The sequence below is a fragment of the Manacus vitellinus genome, unplaced genomic scaffold (assembly GCF_001715985.3).
Source record: "Manacus vitellinus isolate BGI_N305 unplaced genomic scaffold, ASM171598v3 scaffold_49_pilon, whole genome shotgun sequence".
Taxonomy (NCBI): Eukaryota; Metazoa; Chordata; class Aves; order Passeriformes; family Pipridae; genus Manacus; species Manacus vitellinus.
The window spans coordinates 4,490,715-4,506,098 of record NW_021940603.1 but is presented as its reverse complement, the minus strand read 5'-3'; the positions used below and the strand labels follow the sequence as shown (position 1 = coordinate 4,506,098).

The 15,384-nt window shown below is 38.2% G+C and overlaps 1 protein-coding gene across 1 annotated transcript in view; it reads left to right on the top strand.

The window, feature by feature from the left end:
* PAX3 (paired box 3) overlaps window positions 1-15,044 on the top strand; it is an 81,671-nt gene extending 66,627 nt beyond the window's left edge. The window contains exons 7-10 of the mRNA XM_025895916.1: window positions 546-711; window positions 1,799-2,013; window positions 12,697-12,943; window positions 13,463-15,044. Of these exons, the coding sequence (XP_025751701.1) occupies window positions 546-711; window positions 1,799-2,013; window positions 12,697-12,943; window positions 13,463-13,497 (663 nt within the window). The 3' untranslated portion in view covers window positions 13,498-15,044. The remainder of the gene's footprint in view (window positions 1-545; window positions 712-1,798; window positions 2,014-12,696; window positions 12,944-13,462) is intronic.
* The last annotated feature ends 340 nt before the right edge of the window (window positions 15,045-15,384 follow it).

Sequence of the window (15,384 nt, the reverse complement as noted above, 5' to 3'; positions counted from 1 at the left end):
TGTGAATACATGAAAACTTCCTGGGAGGGATTTGTGTGTTTTGTACATGGGGCTTGTATTTTTCTAATTAAAAGCTTAAAGTTCTGTTGGCCATTAGGACAATATAGTATCCCAATATATAAGTACATGCACCTTCTAATAGTGCATTGAGTGCTGCTACTAACTTGTCAGCAAATTAAAGATGATACAGACTAAATAGCTTTGACTGGCACTTAGATTAAATGGAGAGATGTTTCCCCTTTCTTATTAAATGTGGCACAGTAATGATAGTGATTGATGGCTATTAAAAGCACTAAAGCTTGAAAGAGCAGTCAGCTTTCTTCTCAGGAGAGGAAACTAGGGATCAGAATTCCCATGTCCTGTCTGCTGAACCATGGAAGTGTGTGCCAAGGGCACCTTTCTTGTCTAGAAGCACTGAGTCTGGTGTGCACCTTGTGTATCTCTCATCTCAGGCACTGAATGCATTTGAAATATGATGCCATTATTTCTGACGCAGCTGAATTAAATGTACAAAAATCAAATGTTCGTGTTTAAAACATTTGTAGGTCTGGTTTAGTAACCGTCGTGCCAGATGGAGGAAACAGGCAGGAGCCAATCAACTGATGGCTTTCAACCACCTGATCCCTGGAGGATTTCCACCCAGTGCCATGCCAACTTTGCCGACGTACCAGCTCTCTGAGCCCTCTTACCAACCCACCTCCATACCGCAAGGTACAGTAGCCAACAGGTACTTGGTTAAAATAGAGTTACTGGGGGGTTTACCATGTTGATCCATTGTAGAAATATTTTCTAATGTGTCGGCTAATTCAGGGTCTGACTCAGGGAGAACCTTGCAAGCCTGCTTATTTTAAGCACGTAAGAACTCATGTTTGTTTTGCTGCAAGAAAGGGCTGGTTCTACATGAAGGGTGCTAGCTAGAGAAATAATCACCTCCCTTGTGGTAGGTGTGTAGCTTTGGTAAAGACATGTACACACACTCCTGCCCTTCTACTGTATTGGCCTCCTCTGCTGCCCAGAGCGGTGCAGAAGGAGGCAGGTGCACTTTAGATTCTTTGAGGCCTTCAACAGTGGTGCACTGGAAACTTCTGAATATTTATCTGATGGTGGAAGAACCAGCTATTCAGACCGTTTTGTTTCACATCAGACAATAGCAAGTCTCAGTATGGTAAAAATTTTCCTTTATGTTATCAGAAATTCTGTGAACTTTGGCGGATTTGAGGGGTGAGGGAACAGAGCCTCAAACCTAGACTATGTTAGATTTTAGTATTAAAGAAAAACCTTACTGGTGAGATTTTATAAAATATGTTACTGTGTTTCCTCCTTGAGATTTGGATGCTAATTGTTGATGGATGTTCTAATTAAGGGAATTTTTCTAAGCCCAGGGCTTCTCCCATGCATTGCTAGGCTTGCTACAAACCACGGCAGAATTTCTGTGCTGTGACCTGGAGGGGAAAACCTGTTGTTAGTCTTCTAAGGAAATAAATATTTTCCTTTATTTATATATATCTATATCTCTCTCTATATATAAAATATTACTGACCAATATGTGCCCACTAAGAGTGTCCCCCAAGGTCTGAAAACTGCATGTGTCTGTTGTTATGATGTTTACAGTCTGCTTAAGAATTTTTGTGTGATCTTACAAGCCAGTTAAATATCTAGCAATAATAAAGATTTACCTTCCTACTTAACCAGTATTTAGATGCAGGTTCTGATGCAATTCTGTTGAGCTTCACATAATGAACTTATTATGCCAGAAATAAAGGAGTGAAACATATCGACACGCTTCTTTTGCTTCTAGCTGTGTCTGATCCAAGCAGTACCGTCCATAGACCTCAGCCTCTCCCTCCAAGCACTGTACACCAAAGCAGCCTCCCTTCGAATCCAGAGAGCAGCTCTGCCTATTGCCTACCCAGCACCAGGCATGGATTTTCCAGCTATACAGACAGCTTTGTGCCTCCGTCCGGGCCCTCAAATCCCATGAACCCTGCCATTGGCAATGGCCTCTCACCTCAGGTCAGTCCTGTGTTTTCAGACAGAGGATTTGCTGTATACCAGAACCAAAGAGTCTATTCCCTCAGGCCACAGTATAATGAATTGCCAAATTTAAACCATAATGTATTCTTTATATAAGCCACATGATTTCAGTTTGCTAGTTTCCTTCTTTTTTTTTTTTTTTAAATTTTTTTCCTCCTACTGGCTGAATCAAGAGTCATAGTTTATATTTAATTTCAACTGATTTATAATGAAATCATGCGGACTTCACTTTTGCATTCAGTTGTCAACCATTTGTAATGTACTCTTCTTCTCCTGAAGACAGATCTTGTAGCTTTTCCGTGAATAAAATATCACTTTAAGATAACCTCATCAAGATTTTACCGACTGGTACAGGAAAATTACAGGCAAGTTGTACGAGGAAAGTTCCAAGGACTGAGCACTGAGATGAGTGTGCATTGAGATGAGTTATAATCAAGTTATAAATACATAAATTAGGAGTATTACTGCTGTTTGGCAACATATAAATGCATGAATACCATAATTGTTTTTCTAATTCGCGTGAGCTCTTTTAAGGAAATCATGTTAATAAATTGCTTTGATAATTGAGTGTCAAAAGGTTGGTTGAATTTTCCTACACATGTCATCTGTCTGAAGCCGACATTATTAGTTAAAGTTTAAATAGATGGTAGTTTATTTTATTAGCTAGAGCTTTGCCCAGGTGCTTGGAAAGAGATGTCCACTAAATTCTGAAGATTCACAAAGAGGATGCAATCTATAATTACAATCAGAAATCTCTTCAGGGCTGAAAGTGAGAGTTTTAACAGCTTTATCTGCTTTTTACCCTTTTTTCCTCTCAGTGGTTAGAAAAACAGAGAGAAGCTCAGAATGACACAAATGAAAAGTGAAAAGACAATTATACTCAATTACACACTAATCACTGACTATCACCACTGCCTAAGCGGGGAGAGGGCATTCTAATAGGCAGAAAATGAGATTTTAATGGCACAAAGGGTGGCCAAAATAACGACTCGTATATCTTTGCCTCCTTCGTTTTCCTCAACTTGTGGTTTGCATCTCGGGAGTACAGTTCCTGGTTCCTGTGCAACGGTGATAACTCTGTGCAGCTGAAAAGTTCAAAGGCACTGGAGTTGAAAAGAATGAATAACAAAGGCAATGAAATAAACATTTTTGCCCAAAGGCAAAAGTTCATAAACCCTTTTTTGTAACGGTAAATGTAATTAAGATTCACAGATTCCTATAGCATAGAGTGGGGCACAAAACTTTATGGCTTGAAACCTCAGGAAAAAAATACCAACAGGAAAACAAACGGATGTACTTCCAACAAGACTTGGATAGATTTCCTTTGAAAGAATTCTGATTTCTAAATGCAATCTCCAACAAAATACATGACATTATATTAGTTGCCTTATTTATTTATTTATTTATTTATTTTTAGTGACTAATTTCATAGTGTGCAAGGCTTCAACGTTTTTGACATAATTATCTATCTGGGGTTCTATGTTAATCTATCAAAAGTGTTTGTTAGTGTCAGTTGAAATGTATGTTGGTTCTGCTTATGGAAAATGTGATCTTTTATTTTTCCTTTCACAAAGCTTTTATTGTCTGTGACCCAGAAGGAGAGCACAACAGTAAAGAAATCTTGTGATGGCTGGGCAGAATGGGACAAAAAAGTGAGGCCAGGCTTCCTCCCCCCAGAGTCTTGCTGATTTGAGGTTTGATATAATCAAGGGAGATCCTGGAGAAGATTAAATTACTTTAATCAGTTCTGTGCTTCCTTACACCCAACCTTGTCTTTATACTATGAAACTTTTGTTGTTTTGGCTTTTTTCCCCCCTCTTAAAACTTTTGAAATCTTTTTCTAACCCAGTGTTTAGAGCTCCTGGCCTTGTCCAGCAACTCTACCAACAGGTTTAGGAAGACACTGATCCCTCTGAAGCCTGACATCATGCATTTGCCACTCAGTGCATAGAGGAGACAACTTGCATCCATTTAGATTTTGAACAACAACTTGGCAACTGAATGATTACCTTCACCAGCTGATAAAGATCTTCCCATTAAACAAACAAACAAATAAAAATCCAAGCCCTAAATTCATAGGTGTTACCAACAGCTCCTTTAAATCAGTTTTGGTGCCTAAACAATGAGTTAAGAGACATGTATAAAATGTAGAGCTTTATAAAGTGGCATACCCAGACTTCGTGTTTATATAAGAGAGTGATACAGCCACAAACATACAAATCACGTGTGGGGCTGTAGCAAAACAGGAAAGTCTCACAGACCAAAGGAACCTCAGCTGTTGGTCACGTAGGTTGCAATGTTAGTGTGTGAAACATCCCTTGGCTGTGGGGTGTGTCACAGCTCATCCCCTCTCCACCCTTCCTCAGGGCTCTTCCCACAGCCTCCCGGGTGCTGCCCCAGAGGATGAGGTAGCAGTGGATGGAAAGTCGAAAGCCAGCTCTGCGTTGGGGGTTTCATGAAGAGGAGAAGCAGGAGTTTTCCTGCTGAGTGGGCACGTTGCAGTGCCCTGCCAGTGTGCATGGAATTTAGATGAGAAAGAAAGAGGGTCTTTTTATTAGCCAGTGGATTTTTGACCACAATAAATCTGGGTGTGTGAGCAATTAACATAATGTTTCCACCCATCCATGTGTCTCTTGCTGGCAAATGCTCTGGACAAACTGTGTGTAAAGCTGAATTTATGGTGACTTTAGGGGGGGGTGGAGAGGGGAGCTTTGTCTGAAGCCCAGATAATCTTTTGTGATTTAAAAAAACCCACCCTTAGAATGTGCAGAACAAAATCTAATACTAAGATTCACAGGATCATATTCTTAGTATACTTAAGCTTCTTTCTCTCCTTTGACATCAATTTATTGCAAATGAGGTCTGACACACAGAACTCTGGGGAAGCCTTATTTTCCATGTGGGATGTTCCATTCTAACTTGAATATGACAGACAAATATGTTGTTTAAGGCAAGCCCTGGGTGAAGGCACAGGACAGGGAGAGATGGCCAGGGTGCTGTGATTTTATTTTTATTGTGTTAACCTTGAATTTGGAGGTTAGAGGACATGGTATGTCTTGGTCAGTTTTAGGAAGCATAATGCTACATATAACATACTTGTCTTGCAAGCTGGGTATTAAAACATTGTTACTCTTGTTAAAAAAAATAAGAGAACAAAAAGAGTTCCACCTTCTTAATTTTTGGCATTTTTTAACATCAAGACAAGATCTGCAGGTCCAGATGACTAATTATTCTCCTTGTTCATCTGGTTTATTCATTGTTACCTGGATGCAGTGAGAGAATCTCTGTCTTGCAGACCTATGAAGTGTTGACTTTTGCAGGAAAAAGGCAGGGATTAATGTCCTGGGGAGCTGATAGCCTGGAGTGTCCTTGTTTGTATTTCATGAAAAAGCAACTCAACTGCAAGCATGCCATCTCAGCCAGAGTTCTTTAAAAATAGCATCAGAACAGAGATTATTAGTGTGTAATATATGTAAATTGCATATTTTTATGTTTTCTATGCCTATTATGCAGCTTCTTGCCTCTCGTGCATACGTTTATGGGAATATTGTATTTCCTTTTCAAATTAGGTTTCAGTTGCTCAGTGCACTTTCTTTTAGCAAATATTTGTTCACTCAAAATTTTGAGTGGGTAGCATATCTATGCATTAATATGTGAGTACAGCACCTGGGTGTGCTTCTGAGTTGGCTTGTCCCTTTCTGATCCCAGTGTCAGGGGCCACTGCCAGCTCCTCGATCCTGCTGCAGAAACACTTGTCTCGCACCTGCAGGTGTATGGTCACAGCAAACAGCAGACTGTTTTTAAGACAGGATATCAATATTTTGAACTGCTTCATTTAAGATAAGGGAAAAGGCTTTTCCGGTGTACACGGGCATCCCCTGACCTTGTCATGTGCTTTTTATTAGTGTGGAAGCAGCAGAGTTTGCCCTACACCAGGAGATCAGGCAGTTTGCTGGTTTGGAGAGTGCTGTAGCTGTTTTGGGCTGCTGTGGATTCAGGTGGAGCAACAATACTCTGCTCAGGTTCCTGCCCATGAGGTTGTGTGCTTTCTGTGTTTAACCTGTAGGACATTTAACTTGTAGGTTACCCAGGCTTAAACAGTACTGCAGTGTTAAGGTTTTACTGGAAAAAGAAGTGTGTGCTACCTGTCTCCTGCTAGGCATATTTTTTTTCCTCCTTGCCTTGTAGAAAAACTTCTCATATCTACTTTTTCCTCTTCTGTGCCTTCTCCCACTATAATTGAATCAGTAACTTTAAAGGCTGCAGTTTTAAACTGGGAAATGGATTGAATGTTGAAGGGGCTGTGTAGAAGATCATAACAGGCTTTAACAAAGTTTGCAGTTCCCGTGCCATTACCTGGTGCTCAGGAATAATCCTAATAAGAAAATTCCAAACTTTTCCATGAACAGTAGTAAAGATGCAAGCTCTTTCAAGTTTTCTTTCTTCTACTGTCAAAACATTTCACTGCCTGAGTTTAAGAATTACCCTGTAACTCCTTTTGGTGTGATAGATCTTAGGCAATGGGCTTCCCTTAAGTCTTTGAGAGCACTTGGTTTTCATTAACCTGAAGTATGGAACTGATGGCAGCTGTCGAATCAGTTAGATATGTTCATATTGTCTTGTTAACTCTGTTTGTAAGGGAGACACATGAACCAGGGGCTAAAAACCTTCATTACCTCATTAAGAGGGATGAGAAGGAGGGGGAAAAAAAAGCAACTATTAATTTTTCCTATACCTTTTGTTGGATTACTGCTGCATTGGTTGCCCACAGAAACATTTCACTTGGATTCAAGTCCCACAGCAGTGAGAAGCTCATGATGTTTGTCACAATGCACTTGGCTTTGAGAGCTCTTTGCTTAATGACCCAGGAACATGAGACAGGTCAGGGATTTCTTTGTGAGGAAGAAAGTAAATTCACATGATATAATTTTCATGAACATGAGTTTGTTGGTTTTTTTTTTAATTAAAAAACAAAAGCCCAGCCAATGGGGTTGATTATTTTTGTTTCTGTGAGTACAAATAGATGATATTCAACAGTTTTGTAACTGTTATCATGGAAAATAACATTTTTATTTGTTTTGTAAGTATTCTAATATATAAAATATTGAAAATATACATTTACAAATAACATAATGTATTATTAAATATATTAATATAGCAGCAACAATAAACAGGTGATTGCACATTTTTGAATGTCCACATTAACTTCTCTCTTTTAGTTTGTTTGGCTTTCAGACAAATCCATGTAGTTGTGGATGGAAGGTGTGTAAGATCTGGGCTGGTGTTCATAATGTCCAGAATCCTTCTTTTGTGTTTCAGGTTTGATAGAAGGTGGGAGAAGGAGAGTTCACAGACAGAGAGCAATCTAATCTCAAATTTAGGCTTGTTATGGATTGTTTTAAGTAATATTTCCAGAGTTGAGCATTTAAATTCATGACCCTACAATCTCTGAGACTGTCTGAAAAAGTTATGAAATGTTTCATTTTATATATATACTTATATATTCATATAGATTATTCATATAAATTATATGTTCATCTCTGATCTTTCTTTTGTTTTTTGAGTCATCTTTGGATGCTTTTCATACAACCAGAAGCTCAAGAATTAACTGATCTTACAATTATTTGGTAATGTTATCAGGTTCCATGTCTCTATGATCTAGCACCTAAAAAAAGACATGAGTTTCATGTGATAATGTTGTGAACATCGGTAATCTTGTGTAGATAAAAATATAATTCATGAAAGAGCAAGTTATCCTCTTAATTATCCTAAATATACACCAGTGCAACTTCTCTAATTTCAGTGTAGGTGATATCTGGTGGTGTGAAATCAGCATGAGGTCTCATTTGATATGAGGATACAGAAGGTCACATCATCAATGTTCAAAATCAGTGCATTTGCTCCTCTTTTCATCAGCCAAGGATGTGGTTACCAACACTTGCCATTTGACACAAAAATGCTTTCTGTCAGGTTTCTTATATTCAGCAGAAACATTCATATATATAAAATGAATCAGCAACATCATTCTAGGATCCTACAGGTATACATCCATGTCCCTAATTAATTTTAATTAATCCTCTCTTTATAATGCATTATAACAATCCTTTTTGTACTCTTTCTTGTGCAATATTTTGTTTTTTGAGAGATTTCTCTACAGTGAAAAGAGTTAACAGCAGGTAATGCCATTCATCTCGGGAGGAGTTTGAAATTTTCAGTGTTAGTGATGAATGAGGGTATCTGACCCACATCTGTTTTACATTAGAATGGAACATTGCCCTGACATCGTTAGGAGCATTTGTCAAGATTCCCTGGACAGAGCTTCTGTAAATTACATGCTGCAAATGTGTCAGGGTCAGATAAGAGGATATCATTAACTGTGCTAAAGTTTACTCATGATTCTGTCACTTCAACTTAATATGTTAACTGCCAACCATTTTCCTTGGGTTGTTTCATTAAATCTTTCATTCACGGGAGGGGAAAAAAAATGTATCACTGTACCCAAAAAATATTGCACATGTTCTTTTCTCATAAATCATATTAATTGCAGACATGGTCACAAAGCATATTAAACGCAGGCATCCGTAAATGAATTAAAACATATGAGAATTTTATTGTGCCTAGGGTAGGTCCTACGTCCTAAAATACCAACCATGTTAACAGACGTAAAGTTTCTTTTAAATGGAATAAGCTTTTTCTCAGTTTAATGGTCTTTATTTTGGTGATAATATTTTCTAATACCTGATAATGGAGCACACATTTTGTACATGGCCTTTAAGGCTTTCATCACTCAATTTCTCTTTCTGGATCGTATCCTCAGCTGGTGATTCTGTGCTAACTCCACCAGCAAGGGATTTGTCCTAAGGAATATTTTGGATTGTTTCAGATGTGGTCTCAAAACTTTTCTATAGAGTTTGACTGTTGCAGTCCACTGTGTTTCATTTACTTATTCCTAATTTCTCCTTTGTTTTCTAATAAAATATGGTGATTTTATCAACTGCATATACTGTATTTTGCTGTATAAGTGCAAAGGCTGTGCCTTAACATTCCTGCGTGTGTTTTGCAAAAAATTATATCCTGACTTTGTTTTTTTTTATTTATAGGTGTTCTATTCTAAAATAATTGAATAGTTATTGCATCATTTAATTATAGGTGTCAGATTAGCCCTTGGGGCTAATATCCATATCAGTGAGGCTGACAATTACTACTCTAACTTTCCCAAAATCATTCAGAAGGAAGTACATATTTTACAGTAATATGGATGATATAGAGAGTGAATAAATGTATTTTATGCCTTAGTTATTATAAAACAATCTGGTCTGTTTACTTCTTTAGAACTGTACTGCTTCATATCCACGGAACATCTGAGTTGCAAAATCTAGGTTTTTGTGTGTTTTCTGTGCACTGCTAAGCTGAGGGTGCTGAGGATCTTGCAGACATGGCCTATTAATGGATTTCTAATTGATTAGGTGAAAGTCAGCCATGCCCTTCCTGTAACTCCTTGTATGGGTGATAAGGTCATGGCACATACCTACAAAAGACTTCTACCCTGAGGCTACTTCCCTTGGAGCTTTCAAAACAGACATGACCAAAAGTCTAATTATTTAGATACTAATCAACTGCAGGATGATTCTGAAGGCCTCTGAAGAAGATATTTTTGAGAAGACAGTTACTGTTTGAGCTTCAGTTTTCTCCACCTCAAAGACAGAGAGCTCTGTCAGTTCTGCTCTAGTGTATCTACTAGGTGCATATCCACTTAGCAAGATGATGCCTAAAGACTTGTGTTATTATCTAACTAATCTAAAAATTTTAAAGTAAATCTCACAAAAAGCTAATTTTAGTTTGTCAAAGGAGATAAATCTCTACCCAAATATAGATGCTACTCAAGTTTGAGAGGCATTTGAGACCATGTCTGGATCCAGGTTTAAATTTCAAGGCTAATCTCAAATTTTAAAATAGCTTCCAATCCCAGAAGTTTAGAGCTCACTGTTTTCTGCTGGTAAAGTCAAAATAATTCTGTCTGGGGCTCTATTCTATCGAAAACATTAAAGTGAAAAAAACTTTAGTTAAAATACGCAGTTGGTAATATAGCTGTTTGCCAGCTCAGCAATCAGTCCAGAAGTCCTGGCAGAGACAGGGTGTGATGTGAGAGTGCTCAGGCAGGGAGAAGTGTCACTGGGGTTCCAGTAGGGCTGTGAGAGTGATGTGAGCACAACCCCTCCTCTCTGCTCTTGAACTTGGAACAGAACGTGGTACAGTCTGTAAATATTGGTATCACACTGGAGCTGTGCAGGAATGGAAAGGGTTGTGCACTTACTTCAGATTTCTGATAAACCCCTGTGTGTTTTAAACCGTAGTCAAAACCATGATACTCCTGCCAACATAAATATTTTCCAAAGTAGTAATTTTCAATGTAAATGTTGAAGTTAAGCCATGTTTTTTGTAGATCTTTCTCTTCTTTTAACTCTGCCAGTGATAATTTCAAAGGACAAGGATTAATATAACCTAAATGAATGTAGGTTCTAATACTGTGTCCTGCTGATGCAATGGCAGGTCATTAAGCACGCTAGATTTTCAGACCATATCAATTTCCAAAGTTATAAGAAAAAGATCTGTAATTTCTGAAACAGAAATACTTGCTAAAATAATCTTTAGTAATTCTAATAGTTTTCAGAAACCAACTTTTGGAAGAAAAAGTTAGGAGCCCAGTTATTTCACTTTTTAGGGAATTTTGGGACAAAATGCTGTGCAAGCTGCTGGGCAGATAACATGATTTTTCAAACAGTGGTGACTCCAGAGTTGTTTTTTTATTATTAACCTCAAGTTTTTTAACAGCTTTTGTGCACTGAAAAGACTCACTGAATGAAGTAGAAACTATCTTGCAGCCTGAATATAAATTCTTATTGTTTTTTAACTTAAAAAAGATTTCAGTATCTGAATGAACTCTTGCATGTGTTTTGAAACTTCTTTTTCACAAACTTAAGCATTCAACAGATACCATCAGTTAAACTCATGTTTTCCTGCTTAGTGAAACAGAAGTGAACATTTCAGTGCTGTATGTAGTAACTGAACTTCTTTCTCAGGCTTTTTTTTTTTTTAGTGAGATGTCTTGGGTGCATCTAATGCAAAGATATTTTTTGTTCTTGATGCAGATATCTGGGTGTCTCTTTTTGAAGTGCTCTGCTTGTACCTCTTGCTCTTTTCCTAATCAGACATTCAAAACCTGGATAGGTCTTCCTTCCTACTTAAGCCCCTATCCCTGGATCTTGTTTCACTTATTTATTAAAAAACAAACAAAATTTGGAGCTGAGACCACAAGCTCCCTGCAGTAATAATCTCTTTTAGTTTGAGATGGAAAAGGAAGTACAATTTAGGGAGGAGCATCAGAGCTTTAGGAACCAGATATGTTGTTATGAGGTTTAATTTATTCTTCACAAAATAGACTTCAATTTAAATAATTTCTCTTCAGTTTATGGTAAGAAGTGCTGTGAAGCCAACTGATTATCAAATAGCAGGTCAGATAATTGTGATGCCTTTTTGGAGCACGAACAGCCTGTAAATTATCAGAACATGCAGTTTTGGCAGAAACTGTACATCAGCCATCCATTATAGGCTGCAGACTGTTTGTCAGGCTTTGAAGTGCAATTTATTCCAGCAGAAGGAAGCAAATCTCTCAGCCACACTTATTTTCAAAGTGTGTTATAGAGATGTACCAGGAAAGGAAATACCATCCTACAGTGTGAGGGACTTCTGTACAGCAAAAACTTATCACTGTAGTTTCTTCCTTCGCTTCTCTTTGAAAGTGCAGATGCTTTTTTTCCCTTTTTTTTCTTTTTTTTTTTCTTTTTTATTCTACTGGAAATCATAATCTAGAGGGCTGGACTTTTATAGGGACAAGCATGTATTTCCCAGTAACCTCTTTTCAAACTCATTTTGACTGTTGATTTCATAACTGTTACTGTAGAAACAGTTTATTAAGGGAGTCACAGTTGACTAGAAGCCAGTCTGGAATACCTGACCCTTTCTGTTTTGTCCTCTAACACAGAGGATGAAATGGATAACTGGTGCTATGACCAGCACTTTACTTTTTCACATTCTTTTCTTCACAGGGCATGAAGCAGCAGGAGGTGCTGCTGCTTTGCCCTTTTCCCAGCACCCAGAACATCATCAATATGTGGGGTTCTTTGTTGCTTCTGGTAGTGTTGCTGTGATCTGCTCCAAATTAACCTCATTGCAATGATTGCTGATCTTGGAGAAGAAAATTGTGTGGGCTTTTTCACATCTTTTTGTATGTTTGTTGATCACGCAGGACAGCACGGCTGAAAGCCACTACGTGCTTTTTGTTCTCTTACAGTTTAGTCCTCAAGGAATAAACATATGCAGAAATCCCAGCTGGGACTGGGATCAGGCACTCTAAAACTATAAAAATTTAAAATATTAATTTTCCTTATTTGCCATTGGTATCACCTTTTATTGCTTGTTACCCATCAGATTTTATTTTGGTGGATGATGCAACCGAGTTCTACTTCCTCTACTCAATGCACAGTCCAAGTATCAAGTCTACCTGGTTTAGGAAATCAAATTATAGATTTGGGAACTTCTGTGGCTCTGTAAGCAACAGGGTTCATCGCATGTTTTAACTGTTTTTATTATTCTACATTTTAGGTAATGGGACTCTTGACTAACCATGGTGGTGTGCCTCACCAGCCCCAAACTGATTATGCCCTGTCTCCTTTAACCGGGGGCCTGGAGCCCACCACCACTGTCTCAGCCAGCTGCAGCCAGCGGCTGGATCACATGAAGAGCTTAGACAGCCTGCCTACATCCCAGTCCTACTGCCCGCCCACCTACAGCACCACGGGTTACAGCATGGACCCCGTCACGGGATACCAGTACGGACAGTACGGACAAAGTGAGTGTGGGGACACTGCGACACCGCGCCCGGTTACCAACGGGCTGCACTTTGTGTCTGGGACCAAGAAAATTGGGAGCAGAGATCCTAAAGGCTGACGGCTGCTTCTCTCCAGAGCCGTGCAGAGTGCACTGGTGAGATAGCTGATTGTTCGAGCGAGATTTCTGCTGCATAATTATTTTCTTAAGTGATGTCAACAACATCTTGATGTTATTAATTGTTGAGACATGAAACCTGATTGCCATTAGGTAAAACATAAGGGTTGTCCAAAATGAAATAACCGCTGGCATTCCACTATTAGAAACACATGTTCTTAATGAGGTCAGCTCAAGAATCATTACAGTATATAGTCCCAGATACATAGAGTTTTGTCAAACTTGTCCTAGGAATAAAAATATTAGTCCCTTTCCTTTGATATATCAGTATTAAATATGACAATGTCAACCTGTAGTTGGCATGGCCCCATGCTGTGAGGTTGTCACTGCATGACTTAAAAAGCTTCTTTTGCTTTTTTTGCAGGTGCCTTTCATTATCTGAAGCCAGATATTGCATAAATGAACTGTCCACTTCAAGTTAAAACTGGTCTTGTTTTCCGGTCTCACTCCAAGGCTTGGATAAGAGGGATCTTCTCAACACTCTGCAGCCTAAACTGGGGCAGTCCCATTGAGAGAAGCAGGCTTGTTATGTTCTCTCCAGTCATAGCTTTTAGTAGACTTTTGAAGGTTGGACAAAGCTATACAGAAGACAAAGGCCAAAAGCAATAATGAATAAATGTGACATGCTTCATTATGAGTGGGTATACAGAACAGAGCATATTGAACATCACTGCCTGGCAAACATTCCATTTTTTTGTTGCTGTTGAAATTAATGGACATTGATTGGGACAAATAGAACATTTTGAAACTAAACTTGGAGCGGCTGAGCTCTGCATACTCTGACTCATCTGACATCCAGTGCTGACTTTAGTCTAACTTTAAAACTGCTCAGTTTCTGAAGCAAGGTCAGGAGGACCTCTTTCATTTTACACACTGGAAATTGTCATCAAGAGGAAACATCACAGTCCATAAGGAAGCTAGGATAAATGCAAAAGACTTCCAGAGCAACTTATTGGTTACCTTACCATGTTTCTGTAATCACATTGTCAATAAATGTCACTCATGAGTTTTGCTTTACTGAGAGATGAGATCTTGTGTAACATGAAAAACAGATTTCACCTTTTTGTATGTGGAGTTTTCCCAGTCCGTTGTACCTTTTTGGTCAAACGTGGGAGGAAAAAAAACCCACCAGCAACGCGACTGATTTTTCACAACTGCCTAGCAATGTGCAATACTGTGTACCTCACACAAACTTTGGGATCATCCAAAGTCATAGAGATAGAATCAGAACTATATTTTTGCAGGTACTTTTATTTTTGCAGTGCATAATTCCTGATGATAAAATACAGAGATGTTGCAGTCTGCTGGATTACTGAAATCCAGCTTGCTAATCATGATTTAAAGGTCATCTTCAGGAAACAATACGAAGAAATGATTACGTTTACATTTTTTTTAGTGATATACAGGACATAGACAGAGATGGGCCTGTATTTGACACATTTGTTTAAATTATACAGCGATATCCAATATAGAAAGTATAATTATAGGAACCAAGGTTTACAACAAGTTTGCATTGTGACATTTTAGAATGTCAATAAATTTGTGTTTTGTGATGTTGAGAGGAAGAGGACGATGGAAGGTGGGATTATTTATTTCTCTCTATTCTTGTAAAAAGAGGGAGGCAGAACACAAATACATTCCTTTTAGTGTTAAGGACTATGAAGTAGTGAGTTAGACTAGGTTCAGTACAGAGGTTAGTTCACACATTGGTCTTAAGGGTGATGGAAAAATGAAATATTATCTTTGTGTTGCAGCCTCTACAACAACACATGTTGTAAAAAAAAAACCACAAAAAATAAAATAAAAAAAGAATACAAAAAGCAAATGTCTTTCATGTAAAAAGTTCAGTAAATATTTACTATTTATAATGAATAAACATTATGAAGACTTGCAAAGCACTGATGATTTTGTCCTAAAATGTAGTATTGTGCTAAATACATTGATACATTTTAATCTGAATATCATGAAGAAATAAACTATGTTATCTTCAATGCAAACTGTATTCATTATGTGTGTTGTGCACACATCCCAGGCTGCAGGAGCATTGGGCAGCCTCTGTGCCCAGGTGCTGCTAATGTGCCACGTGGAACTGTGTGTGTATGTTAATGAACTATGCATTTTTCAAGTGCTTCAAGTACTATAGTACATCTTCCTTATAAGAGGCCTTTTCTGTCCATTTTAAAAACAATAAAATAGGCCTAAACCAAGCACAAATAGGGCAAATCAATGGCTTCATACAATGCAGGAACTTTGTAATCAATTACGGGCAGTATCTGTCCTGAATTA